Source organism: Penaeus monodon, chromosome 3 (genome assembly GCF_015228065.2).
Source record: "Penaeus monodon isolate SGIC_2016 chromosome 3, NSTDA_Pmon_1, whole genome shotgun sequence".
Classification (NCBI taxonomy): Eukaryota; Metazoa; Arthropoda; class Malacostraca; order Decapoda; family Penaeidae; genus Penaeus; species Penaeus monodon.
In genome coordinates, this window is record NC_051388.1 from 50629732 (window position 1) to 50644033 (window position 14302).

At 34.5% G+C, this 14302-nt stretch overlaps 1 protein-coding gene across 1 annotated transcript; it reads left to right on the forward strand.

Moving 5' to 3' along the window:
- Positions 1–1112: 1112 nt before the first annotated feature.
- LOC119596578 (equilibrative nucleoside transporter 4-like) lies at positions 1113–13897 on the forward strand. The gene is made up of 11 exons (XM_037945889.1): positions 1113–1249; positions 2897–2959; positions 3103–3237; positions 3867–4021; positions 4553–4684; positions 6257–6331; positions 7579–7736; positions 10708–10791; positions 11382–11625; positions 11860–12047; positions 12421–13897. The coding sequence occupies exons 2-11, from the start codon at positions 2934–2936 to the stop codon at positions 12853–12855; spliced, it is 1632 nt and encodes a 543-aa protein (XP_037801817.1). The 5' UTR covers positions 1113–1249; positions 2897–2933; the 3' UTR covers positions 12856–13897.
- The last annotated feature ends 405 nt before the right edge of the window (positions 13898–14302 follow it).

The following is a 14302-nucleotide window of genomic DNA, read 5'->3' on the forward strand; positions in this document are numbered from 1 at the left end:
CCTAGGGGGAATCGCCGCCCTGGCATGGGTGTCAAACGCCGTACGCGGTTCAAAGAGGAAAGGGCATCCAATCGGGAAAGGTGAATTGCTAAAAACCTCAAAAATAAGAATTAAAAAAAGGCCGTTTCTGCTTGGAAAAAAATGGGTGTTGAAAAAAAAATTTTATATAATACATCATGTATAAATATTCATACACCCCCCCCCCTTAATGTATATATATATATTATTATATATTTATATATAATATATATTATATTATTATGTATTTTGTTATATATTTATTAATACTTATATTTATATATAAAATATTATATATATATATATATATATATCATATTACTAATATATTATTATTATATATTATTATATTATATTATAATAATATATATATATTATATATATCCCCCCCTAAATTACACCTTTATAGATCTGGTCGTAGTTTAGAAATCCTTCTAAAATAGATAATTAAAAAAAATCTCGAAGTGGGATCCAGAAACTGATTGCTCACTTCGAAAACCTTGCCCCCCCACTTCCCCAGGAAAAAGCCGAAATGACTCTCCGTTATGTGTGTGCGTGCGTATGCGTGTAAGGCTTGCGTGCGTGCGTACATGTGTGTGTGATTGTGATTGTGTGTGTGTGATTGGTGTGTGTGTGTGTTGTTTGGGGTGTTGGTGTGTGTTGTGTGTGTGTGTGTGTTGTATGTGTGGTGTGTGTGTGTGTGTGGGGGGGGGTGTACGTTTGTACGTGTGTTTATATATATGGATATTTATATTATATATAATAATTGTACGTATATTACCAATATATTTATCATCATAGAAATATATTATACACAAACCCCACACACCCAAAACACCACCACACACACCACACACATATATATAATAAATATTATATATATATATAAAATATATATTTTATATATATATAATTTTATATAATAATATAATATTATATATATATATATATATATATACACACCACACACCACACACACACACACAAACCAACACACACCCACACACACCCACCACACACCCCCACCACACACACCACACACATTTTCATAAACACCCGTCCATCCCTCCGCTTTGCGTGGATTCCCTCCTGCATCGGTGCACTGCGAGCCGCGGCCCCCCGTCCGAGCGCCGAGCAGACGACGCGGGTCCCGGTCCCCCTGAAGCCGCGGCGCCTCCGTCATTGATCAGCTGTTCGAGGCCGTGACGCTCGCTTCATCATGAAATAAGTGGTGAGAAACATCGATTTGTTTTGTTTTGTCGAGGGAGGATTGGATTTCTGTTGAGTTATTAATGCTCGGTGTGTTACTTTGCGGGTCGGATTTGGGTTTAGGAAAAGCTTTTGGGGGGGAAACTGCATTGCGCGAGGATTTTTTTAAAGCATAGATTTGATGCAGAAATTTCACGATACTCGATAGGGTGAATGAAAATTCGTAAGTGTTTTTGTTCTCACCTCTAATGCAGAACAATTTTTTCAGACAAATTCTCGACTGCGGGTTCTAAGGAAAAAAAAGTTTGATGAAAGGAGTGCATGACAGGCAGCTTCTTGTGTCAGAATGCAAGACAAACACAATCAAGTCTTCCTATTTTCACTTCATTTCTGTAAAGGTAATAGGTTGCTTCACCAGATGTGCTCTCTTGATGAAAGGAGGAGAGGGTGCATGACCATAATACCCTTGATTTACAGAGCTATTTATGAAAGTTGGTTCATCTCTCCATTGCATGAATGTAATTACAGAATGATGAGAAGGATGGTAGGAAAGGAAAACGTTATAAGAGACGTTTTCAGAACTTGGATATGGATTAGTTTTTCAGAAATGGCAGGCACTCGTGAATGAAATTTTGATAGAGGATTGTGACAGTCGCTCACGCAAGTACGAAGTTTCAAGGATTCAAGTCATCTTGGAGGCATTTCTTCTTGGCTTTTGACAGTTTTGAAGTATATTTTTTTCTTCCATTTCCCTGGAGACAATTGTAATTTGTAGATTTTATTATGTGCAGAGTGCATGAACTTATTTTTTTCTGTTTTTATGTGCTTGTCATGTTTTACTTAAACGAGCAGTTTTGTTTCAAGATATTTTTTTTCCTTGGATGTTAGAGAAAAATAGCTTTATGACTGTGGGCACTCTAGTAGACTGGATGTTTGGTGGCTGTTGTTGGTGTAAAAACCAAAGGGTCGCATTATAAACAGCTCCTAATTTTTTTCAGAAAAAATATTTTTCCTCATGTGCTTTGGTGTTCATTAAGAGACTATTTACATTAATGGTTGTACATGTCACCCACTGTAGTTTCTTACCCTTTCCCTCCATCCCAGTAATCTAGTGGACACAAAGAGAAGCAAGGGTTGAAAGGGTTTCCATTAGTCAAGAAATATACACGTCATATGTAAATATCATTGATTGCTCTTTCCTTTGTGATGTATTTAGAAAATACTGCAACTTCTTAAGTCATTATGTTTACTCTTAATGCTTCTTGTCACAGAGAATGTAGTTGCATAAACAAATGTAGATGTTTACTAGATGTAATGTTTTGTGGTCTCCAGGAGCATATTCTCCCAACAACCTCTATCCTATATAGAGAGCTTGTAGACTGCAGGTTTGGTGGCCTTGTTGGGTTATAAAAGAGAGGCTCTTCCCAGCTAATGTCTGGATCATGTTTAAGAAAACAAATAATATCGTCTGCAGTGGCGGTGTTTCAATACTTCAGTCAAAGGGCAGGACTTGGGTCTTTAACAAAGGAAATTAATGGAATACAGATTTAAAGGCTAATTTGATTGATATTTGTTGTAAGTATGCCCTAATTATTAGGCTAAATAAAACTGTTTGGTATCCATACATTGTAACAACCTTTGTAAAAAATAATATCTTCTTTTTTGGCAGACCCTGCATCTGGTTGTAAAGATTTTGAGTACTAGCAATGATGAATGGTGATGTCTATGGACGGTAGGTTGGCATTTCACTCATGTAAGCAAGTGAGATTAATCTTGGATATATGGTACACATAGAATAAAGAACAATATATATTTTCATAGATTACATAGTATTTATGAAATAGAAAATGCAGTTTGATACTTTATCCTTCTCAGCTTTGGGAGTGATGACGATGATGATGATGAGCACGATGGACCCGGGCGGCACATTTCCCCACCTGAAGACCCTTGGCATCTCATTTACATAGCCCTTGTGCTGGCAGGAGTTGGCTTTCTCTTACCTTACAATAGGTAAGAAAAGATAGTTATGGGTCATTGCTTAAATCAGTGCATTAATAGTTTGGCAAAAAGGCCTTTACATTAACATCATAATTGGATTTTACACACACATATAATAAATAAGATGTGCTATATAGAAATCTGCTGAAGATGTTTGACTCAAGGCCAAGTGTGCTTCACTTCTGCCATATACATAGATGTGGTAATAAGGATGTCATCATTTAGCTCTGTTATCAAAGGAGGTTAATGATCAGGGATGGATCTTGATATCTGGAACTGAAGTCACATTTTCATGTTTATCCTATGGATAATTCTCTTATCATATTGTTCATTTCTGGGTAGATATTTTGTGTGCCATGCTCAGTATGCAAAGGATGGATTAGTGAAATAAAGAAGAAAAGAAATATTAAGTACATTTGTTTTAATTATATTTGTTTTAATGTTTTGTGGTCATCAGTATTTTTAATGGTATTATAACAGTTCATGTTAATTTATTTATTACTCACCAAAACTTAGTTCTATACTGAATCTTCCAGATGTAGATATCTGTTATATATTTACACAAGATATTGTTTATTTTATGTTGTATATTGTGCATTTTAATTTCAGAATTCACTGACTATATTTACTGTATTTTACAGTTTTACAATCGCAGTTGATTACTTCAAACAACGCTATCCAGAATCCACAATTGTTTTTGACATTTCCATTGTATACATCTTTGTTGCGTTTGGGGCTGTGCTCTTAAACAACCTGTTTGTGGAACTGGTACCCCTTAACGTCAGAATTATATTTGGTAAGTGTACAATGAAAGATTTTCTTAGAATTTAGAACATATCATAGGTTTTATAGGTCTTTCATTGAAAGAACAGTTTTCATTCAACTAAACAATTAAAAAGGAGCACAAATAAACATAGATATAGGAAGTGAATGAAGGGAGAAGAAGTGGTTAGTATAGATGGTATATTAGTAGTTTCTATAATGGAAATAAACTAATAAAGCTTTAACTCCTATTTTCTCTTTTCCTTTTCTTTTTGAAGTGGTGCTTGAAATTTAGTTTATATATTAATCACAATTTTTTATATTACTCCTTTCTAAATAGGAGTTAGATGTTACTTACTTAACTTTATTTTATACTTAAATATACTTAATGAATTCTTTTTATTCATATATATCCACTACTGAGGTGGGTTGATTTTAAGATATTGCAATTTTTGTATATATGCTTATGTTGAATTAGAGTCTTCTTTTTCAAAAGACAATATGTCCTTATTTTAAATACAGCAGAACATATATATGTTGTAACAAATGTTTATTTGCATTACAGGATATATTGTGTCATTACTTATGTTGATCTTCGTCAGCTTCTTTGAAATTTGGTGGCCTAACACTTTCCCAGAGCACGTCTCATACAAAATCACCCTCTTCTCCGTCTCAGTTGTTGCATTTGGTTGCACAGGTGAGTAGTTGCAGGGAAAGTAATTGGAGATATTTCATTTCATTGAGTAAGTGATTTGAATATAGAATTTATTTATTTATTCAATGAATTTGTATGTGGAGAAAGAGTTTATGAAAAGATATGACTGGAGCAAACAACATCAAAAGAAAAAAAGTAAACAGCAGAGGGAGAATGGAAGTGAGTTCATCCAAATACTCTATATGTTAAGGAGTCTTTGATTTGTACCAAGGTAAAGCTATTTCATTTCATCCTACATCTGAAAATATGATGGTTTTTAAGTTTCTGAGAAATGCCAGGTAAATTTCCACAATTCACTTTGAAGTTGCCAAATATATTGAATGATTTTTTTTTATGGATCTCAGTCTACTTAGACCTTAATGATAGTTTAAATTTCCCTTTGCCTATTGTGTCTTCATTTGTAACCTGCATAATTAGGTAGGGGAATTGTATTTAAGAAGGTAGGGAATTAAATATTTAGATTGAAATTAGTATCATGCTTTGCACCATCAAATGTAACAACTGAAATATCTTAGGGAAGTGTTTTGAGATTTTTTTTTTATATTAATATATAAAATATTATGTAAATTGAGAAGCAATAGTATTCAGTACCTCAAAACACTTTTTTTTCAGAATAGAACTGTACATACTAGAAAGCTTAAAGAAACAGCAAAAGCAAGCAGGACTAGGATGTTCTGATTGCAGTTTCCCATTCTTGCCATTAATGTGTTTGAAGGATATCCATTGAAGGATGGATATGCTAAGTCTCATCATAGTTTTAAGACTCGTACTACTTTATACTAAATTATGTGGAGGTCACAAGAAATAAAAAAAGGCTAAATTAAATAAGTAACACAATTTCAGTCTGCCATCTTTGGATATGAACTTGGAACTGATCCTTCTTGAGAGCAGTATTATAATCACCCCAAGACACAATCAGGTAAAAGGTGTACACACTGAATTGAACAGAAGCATCAATATCCCTCTCTTATTACTACTTCCTGTGATTTTACATATATGGATGTGCTTGCTTATATTATAAAAAAATTAAACCTCAGTGAATCTTTAGCAATGATTACAGGAAGTTCACCCCAACCAGTAATTCACAGCAGCATACCCTAATGCCTTTCCCCTCTGCTTATCACCCACAGTCTGTGGCAGTAATATTTTTTATGTTAAGGTCCTAGAAAAAGAATTAACTCTTTTATGCATTGTTTTATATGTATTCTTATGTAGTGAAAAGAATGTATCAATGTATTATATGTTTAAATAATATCATAATTTTCTAATTAATAAATATTGTTTTAGTAGTACAGGAGTTGATGTTAATCCCTTCACTGGTTTTCACATTTGTGTGATAACCATGACCTGATGCCATGCCCTGATATTAGGTTCTTGTGTATTCAACTTTTGTTATAAGAAAATTAATAAATGAAAATATATGGGAAGGAAGAGGTTCTCAAGCAACTTTTACAGTGTCAGAAAGTGGGTTGATATAATTAATACAGAAGTTTGATGGTTATACTGTAATTGATATGTCAGTAAACCTGTAGCACGTGTATTTTTTTTTTACAGTTCAGCAGTCAAGTTTTTATGGATACACCAGCATGCTTCCAAAGCGATACACTCAGGCCGTTATGACAGGAGAGAGTGAGTATCTGCTGCCATTGTTTACATTACTGTTAAAGTGTTTTACCGTGATAATTCAACTCATGAGTAGTCATGCAGTTTACTTATTTCTGAGCCGTTTTTTACTCCTTGAATCATCTAGATATTTCCTCAGTCCTCTTTCTGTTTAGGCTTTCTATAGTTTCTTTCTCTTTCTCTTTCTGTTCTTCCTTCTCTTCATCTTCCTGATTTCACTCTCAAAATTCTGTATTTTACTTTCTTCCTTTGATTTTGTCTGTCTAGCCTAATTCTTTCTTTCCTTATACATTTACCTAAAATACACTTGGAATGAAAAGAAGTATCAAGGTTGTAGTGAACACCTTTATTTTATAAGCATTTTCAAGACATTTGTCATTAATATTAATCCATCCATCCATTAGTATATCCATCTGCTGTCAATTTATCCATCCATCCACCCATCCACCCATGCATCCATCTAGTCATTTATCCATCCATCCACCCATCCTTCCATATATAGAAACATATAGATAGTACACTTATATGTTTATGTTTTATTATATGCACATGCTCTCTCACTCTCACTCTTACTCTTACTCTTACTCTTACTCTTACTCTTACTCTTACTCTTACTCTTACTCTTACTCTTACTCTTACTCTTACTCTTTCTCTCTCTCTCTCTCTCTCTCTCTCTCTCTCTCTCTCTCTCTCTCTCTCTCTCTCTCTCTCTCTCTCTCTCTCTCTCACACACACACACACACACACACACACACACACACACACACACACACACACACACACACACACACACACACACACACACACACACACACACACACACAGAGCAAAGGTATTCTAAATGTAAGTTCGCTTGAGGTGTTGTTAGCAGCTCTGTAACCCATGGAGTGCGCAGTGATCCTTTTTCCATTACCCAATGGTTTACAATTCCAAGTATATTGTCACTTCTTTTTATTTCATGATCATGAATTTGGATACAAACATTCAAACCATCATATATAAAAATAAAATGAAATAAAATTTGGCTTACAATCTGGCACTCCCCAGCTTGAGCTGTCTCGTACTCCACGGATTAACCAGGATAAAAGTATTGAATAGATATTGAGTTTTGAAGCATCATATTTTGGGATTGAACTAGGTAACCAGAATAATCTCCTTGTCTAAAAGTTAATTTCGATGTTTAAAATCTTTATAGTGACTATTGTGATACAAAAGTATTCAGTTGATAATATTAGTTTTCCAACACCATGTAGGCACAGCTGGACTAATCATCTCTGGGAACCGTATTTTGACAAAATTGCTCTTGGATGATCAGCGAACAAACACGCTGATCTTCTTTGTTGTCTCCATCGCTTTTGTCTTCCTCTGCCTCATTACTCATATTGCTGTTCAGAAGACAACATTTATACAGGTATATTATAGGAAATAGTGTCTTTGAATGCAGCTTGTTCTGACTTAGATCTTTTTTTTTTCTTTGTTAAATTTTGTTACTCACTGAGTTTCCAGATCACTGATATGCTTTATGCATGGTTGTTATCATTTTTAAGAATGTTCTTTTGTTGAGTCTATTATCGCAGCTCTTTTGTTGTCAGTCTATGTGCACCTTTTGTTTAGTTCACGTTTTTGTTGCTGTTCATGATCTCCCCTTTTTGTTATTGTTTTGATTGCTGCTGTTGTGACAGATATTAGTGTCTTGTCTTTGATGTTGTTGCTAATGCATTTTTGAGTATTAGTCCTTTGTTTATTATTTTAAAATTTGTTTGATAAGATGGTTATTTTAGTTGTCTTCTTTTGTTGATACTGTTAAGTGTAATTGTAATTATTTGAGTATATTTTGCTACTCTGCTGTTGATATTTTTCTTCTTGGTGTTCTTGTTCAGAACTTGAATATTACAGTCTTTCAAAGAAAGGAAAAATCCCATTTGTCAGCACACTGATGTGTATATATGAAATCCATTTGGAGTGCATTTGTCAGCTAGTACATAGTAAAGGAAAGAACTAGATGGTGTTCCTATCATATGTAAGCAACCATATGTTTTTCTCTCTGATCAAGTATAGCCAGAACCCCCAGTGATCAGACTATATTAACCTCAATAATGGTGTGCTACAAATCCTTCCATCTACTGTCATAGATTAGAAGTAGTAGTTATATAGATTTAGAGTTCATTATTTAATTTTCCAGTACATGAGTTTTAGTTACAATTATTTTGTCATTCATGGAGTGGCTATGTCCCATTAGAACAACAATAAAGCTTAAAATCCTTATACAAATTCAGAGGCACATAGGATGCTTTGGATTAGCTGATTCCTAGAGCTGGGACTCTACAGAAATAAGGATTGAAAAGATTGCAAAAGTCTTGTAACACAATTGTGAACTAAATCTGTTATGGTGTAAATGTAAGTGAATAGAATAATTATAGATATATGTTTATAACAGGAATAGACTTTTCCAAGACTCTTTCACACGTTGCTATTAACCCATTGGATCCGGCTGCATCATGGCAATCAAATCACTTAAAATCCAGGCATTAGGCTTATGTGAGCGTCCGTTCTGCCAGGTGGCTGCTTGGAGGCTGGGCGCTTGCATATTTACAGGGTGGCAAGACTCTATGCCTCCTATTTGCAAAATTATTTACTCTTTATTGCTTATAAGCATTTATAGATTTTTGGCCATTTTCCAATATTCATATTTGTCATTTGATTTGCATTATCCAGTTGGTAATATTTTTTTTCTTTTCACTAACTCCAATCACTACTCAAGGTAGTCTATAACTCAGTGCAAGAAAAAACAATGTAACACTGTTACTTTTTTTTTTTTTTTTTTTTTTTTTTACATAATATTCTATTTTCTGTAAAACAACTGAAGCCAGTGCTCTTCCAGTCACTGCTCATGGACATTTCATTCCACACTCGTACATCGTTAGGGATAATGCAAAATCACCAAATGAGTAAAATAAACCACCCAATAGCCACAACACTGACAATGGCAAGTTCGCCCACAGCCATATTTTCCTGCGATAGCATGTTCACATCACCCATTCCTCAACCCAGATTTTTTCATAACGTGATCGTCACGTTACCCAGATCCAGAGGGTTGATGTGTAAAAGTAGTCAATATGTAACTGCAATGAAATTTTTGTTACTTGTTTGCTAAATCATTGTCCAATTTGTTAATCCCCAAAGTTCTGTTTATCAAAACTGTGGCTATTTGCTAAATGTGTGCACACTTCTATTTACCAAAATTATGACAAAGCTGTCAAAACCTGGTGGGATTTTTTCCAGCAATGTTTTCATTATGAACAAATAATACGTAGTGTCTTTGTAATATATCTGGTATTGTTTGGTAAGTTTCCTTCAGCCACACCTACAATATCACCCTCCATACCCTCACTCCCCTTATATACCCTCCTCCACCTTTGTTTTCTAGTGAATGAAGTGTAGTGAGTATTAGGTAGTAATTCGGGTGCTGTATGGTACATTTCATCCAGCCAAACCCTAGATATTTTCCTCCTCCACACACCATACTATTATGCATCATGGAGTCAGTCTCCTCCTGATTTACTATTATCTTTTTACTGTTTATACTTTTAGATATGAATACATCTAAATATACATTTTATTGTTTTATATGATATAAGGATTATTTTGTACATTTTATTTTTATGTTCATAGTAATCTCTCCCCCATTTTCATTCATACATTTGAGTGGTAACAATGATGACTTTTTATATTTTTCACTCTGCTAATACTTGTACTTGAAATATAGAAATGAAATATACAAACTGAGCTCTCCAAATGCCAAATACCAAAATTTTACTCAGACAGATGTGAAAATTCATACCTATTTTCCAGCTAGGGGGACAGGTAAGTTGGAGAGTTTGTGGTTCTCAGGGGTTGATTATTACTGCATATTAAAAATTAATGTTAATCTTGTCTATGCACATAAGATTGATAATAAAAGTACATTTGTAATACTTTAATTTTACTTGATTGTATTAATATGCAAACAAGTTTCTGCATTACATTATTTGTTGCTGATTTAACTGGTAATGCTAAAATTCAGCTTTCTGTATGTGTATTTTTTGTCTTGTATGATGAAAAATCGAAATAGAAAAAACAGATTCTTAGTTACTGAACTATGCCCGGTCTCTGTAAGATCTGGCAAGTGACGGAAATATTGAAGGAAAGTGCAAATTTCTACTGAGGTTTCCAAGATACAGGCATTATATTACTGGAAATCAAATCCCTGTTGACAGCCAGTATTGAAAAGAAAATGACTCAAAAATATATGTTGCTATTTATTGGCTAGAGCTTTTGTGACATTACTCATCAGGAAGGGTACTGTCTTCACTTCATTTTTTATGTGTCAACTTTTCTTCCAGTTTTATCTAAACTTATGCCGTACAAGTGAAGACAGAGATGACCTCAAGAGAATTACTTTAGAGCCATCAGAAGATGCTACTCTAGTAAGTATATTCATCTTATGTTTCTTGATATGAGCAGAAATTTAATTTCCTTGAAATTATTATTATTTTTAATTTTTTTTAGAGGAAACATTATTGATTCTGAATTTTGGCTAATCATATTTACCATATAGCCTGCAGTTTGTACCATTACTGTCAGCTTCTGACACATGATGCTCTGAGTATTGACTAAACAAAAGTTGTAGCTCTCACTTTTCAGTGAGGACCATAAAGCTCTTGAAAGGGAATTTAACTAAGATTTAACCAAAATGTCCATTTGTTTTTTGTTAACCTGTAATACCCTAGAGGAACTAGTTCTTCAGACTCAGAAATCGTAGTATACGACATTGCTATATATTAAAAAAGTGCTACAGTTTGTAAGTAACAGCCATGGAAGTAATTTAAGAAATCCCTTTAATGTATTTATGTTACCTTTGAAAAGTTTTTGTTCATCCCTTGATTCTCCAAAATAAACCATCTCACACTTCTTGCTCAGAAAGGATCTAGAGGCATTTTAACCAGTTTATCAGAAATAATAAAATACTTTCTGGTCTTTTAGATGCTATAAAGACAATGAATTGTCTCTCACCTAGGTCGACATAGGAGGGGGCTTTCATGGCGGTGGAAGTGCTAATAGTTCATATGGAGGGACAGTGACAACCTCTGACTCAACAGCTACTTTCCATTCTGCTGCCACCTTGCCTGTCTGTGCCTCTGTAGATCCAATTGATTCTACAGCTCCAAGCTACAGAGTGGAACACATTATCATGGGGAGAGTAAGAGGCGGTTATACATCTACATATACAAGATCAATTAGGCTTTGGTCTGCTATTAAGAGTAAGTTATTTAGAGCTGTAACATGTTTGATAGTGTTAGAAGACTTCTAAAGGGAACTGATTATTATAACAGATGGAGCGGCTTGAAGTACAGGTGGCACAAGTTTGAGGGGGGAAATTTTTTGAAGCGATGTGTTGGTAATCAAGTAAAACAAACCAGTCTACATTTCTGTTGAAGAATACTTGATTGCAATGGAAGTAGCAGACAACTAATGAGGTTTTCTTTTCTCTGCAGGAGGAGTTATTGCTCGTTGGCAAGTTGGCAGGAATGTTTGGCAATACATGGTCTCAATTGCATTAGCTTACTTTGTCACCTTATGCCTTTACCCAGGGATTGAGACAGAAGTGATATCATGCAGACTTCAGTCTTGGATGCCTGTAGTCATGATGGCAATCTTTAATCTATTTGACTTCATTGGCAAGGTAAGTTTTTTCTTTTGGTATAGGTGCCTACGTGGTTATGTTTTAATTAATACTGCAAGCATTTGAACATGCAATAAGAATATTTTAGGGTAATCATTCATTCTTCATGAGATTCTTGCATATGGATCCCTTTATGAAAGAGACCCAGCAGCCATTAAAATCTGAATTAAATTTGGTCTCCTTGGTCTACTGAAAAATTCTCTAGTAAAATTATTTCATGAACTGTCATTACTTATTTATCAGCCTCAAAATAATTGCTTTTGCATATGATTATTAATTATCCTTAAAGTATTTCTGCAATGATAAAAACATAAATGATGCGTGTTGCTTTTAGTTATGGGTATTGTTTAAGAAAGGTTTTTCTCACTCACAGGTTTTATCTTCATTGCCCTACGACTGGACACGCCGTCAGTTGGTCGGTGGATCACTGGTGAGAATTTTACTGGTTCCAATCATGATGATGTGTGCTGCACCTCGCATTTCTCCCATTATACCTGGTGAGGCCACACCCTTGATGGTGTCTGCCATGCTGGGGATTTCAAATGGTGTTCTTGGTTCAGTTCCCATGATCTTAGCACCTACTAAGGTTCAAGATGACCATCGGGAACTTACTGGGAACATAATGACACTTTCATATTATGTTGGGTTGACCCTTGGTGCCAGTGTTGCCTATGGTCTTGATGATATATTAGGTGAACCCCTGCCCAATCCCTGTGGAGACAAGATAGCCACAACATTGTCATATGAAACAACTACACACCACTTTTTGCCACAGTTACCCTCAAATTACTCAAGGTTAATTTATTAGATAGTGAATGTTCATTTGTTTTATGTTCTTGTAATTGTGGTAACTATTATTCTGTAATAAAGTGCATGTATAGATATATATTGAGTTTATTTATATATATATATATGTAATTAGAAAGAAAATGTAATAGTAATTTGACATTAAGAAAACAGTAGATTCGAGGTGATCTTTATATACAGAGTACATATCAAAAGATATTTTATTGAAGTATGGGACGTCAGGAAATGGTATCTAAGAAGTGCAATCTCAGTCACAGTCGTCAGAACTGGCCTTGTTGCAAAAGGTGCCCGTCAGAATGCCTTTCAAATGTGTGATACCAGGGTAATACTCTTTATGATTATTGTATAATAAGTATTTTATATAGAGTGCACTTGTATTCCCAAACTGGTGACAAATTTCATAAAGAAGGTAAAGAGATATTTTTGTTTTCTTTCCAGTTTGATAGGAAACAGCAAACAATAATTATGAAACAATTGTTATGTGTTAGCAATTGTTGTGCTGGATTTTTGCAAATCATGTTTTATGAATATTAAAAGATAGAATTTCATCAAAACTTATTAGGGATTAATGAATTTGTATTTTGATATGTAGTTGAGTGTTTAAGAAAAGCAATGTAATTTCCTGTGTTCAACATTTTTGTAAAGAGCTATGTATTCCTGTACATTATAACATTCATAGATCAGTATTAGTAGAAACCAAATCTTTTGTCACGGTCCTATTTCTCAAACCCATGACTGGAATAAGTTGTCTGCTATTTGTTATTACTGTAGTAAGTTGGTATTGTTTACTGATGTTATTTATATATTCATTTGTAGTATTTAGGTAATAAGAAAGATCACATCTTCATGCTATTTCTGGTGACTGAATCTTAAGGTTATTATTGCTTCATTTGTTCATTATAAGAATTGGCTTTGATAAATGCCTCAGGACGTATAGATTCACCACTGTAATATCTGTAGCCACAAAATGCAAATGTGAAGTCTTCAATTTTGTAAATTTGAATGAAATACATAGTCATGAGTACTTGGAATGTATTTTATAATGTCATTTTGTATCTTTTGCTCCCCCCCTCCATCCGATGTCTGTTGTGTGGGGGCTAAGGAGATGGAGATTGGGACCTAAAGCCGGGGTTCACCCCTATTATGGGGTGATCCTCAGATTTTACAAGGTCTTTCCTTCTTCCCATTTCCTTTTCTTTCTCCCCCCCCATTCCTTGCCCATTGTTGTCATGCTTATGAGACAAAGACTGAGACCCAATGCTGGGGATCTTCCCTACCTTGAGCCTCAGTCCTCAACTTGACTAATTTGCATGGTCTATTTTCTTCCACCTTTTTGTTTACATCTCTTCTCCAACTCCATCTACAATCCATTTCCTAAGGTGTGAAAGTCATGTTGAAAGGATGAAAGGCTGATTTTGTGCCAGTCATAAATGACCTGGTGGAGCCAT

Excerpts from the sequence above, each read along its gene's own strand:
- LOC119596578 (XM_037945889.1), top strand. The coding sequence starts at position 2,934 with ATGATGAATGGTGATGTCTATGGACG. Across the intron at positions 2,960-3,102 it reads AATGGTGATGTCTATGGACG|CTTTGGGAGTGATGACGATG; the intron begins GTAGGTTGGCAT and ends TATCCTTCTCAG. Across the intron at positions 10,792-11,381 it reads CATCAGAAGATGCTACTCTA|GTCGACATAGGAGGGGGCTT; the intron begins GTAAGTATATTC and ends TCTCTCACCTAG.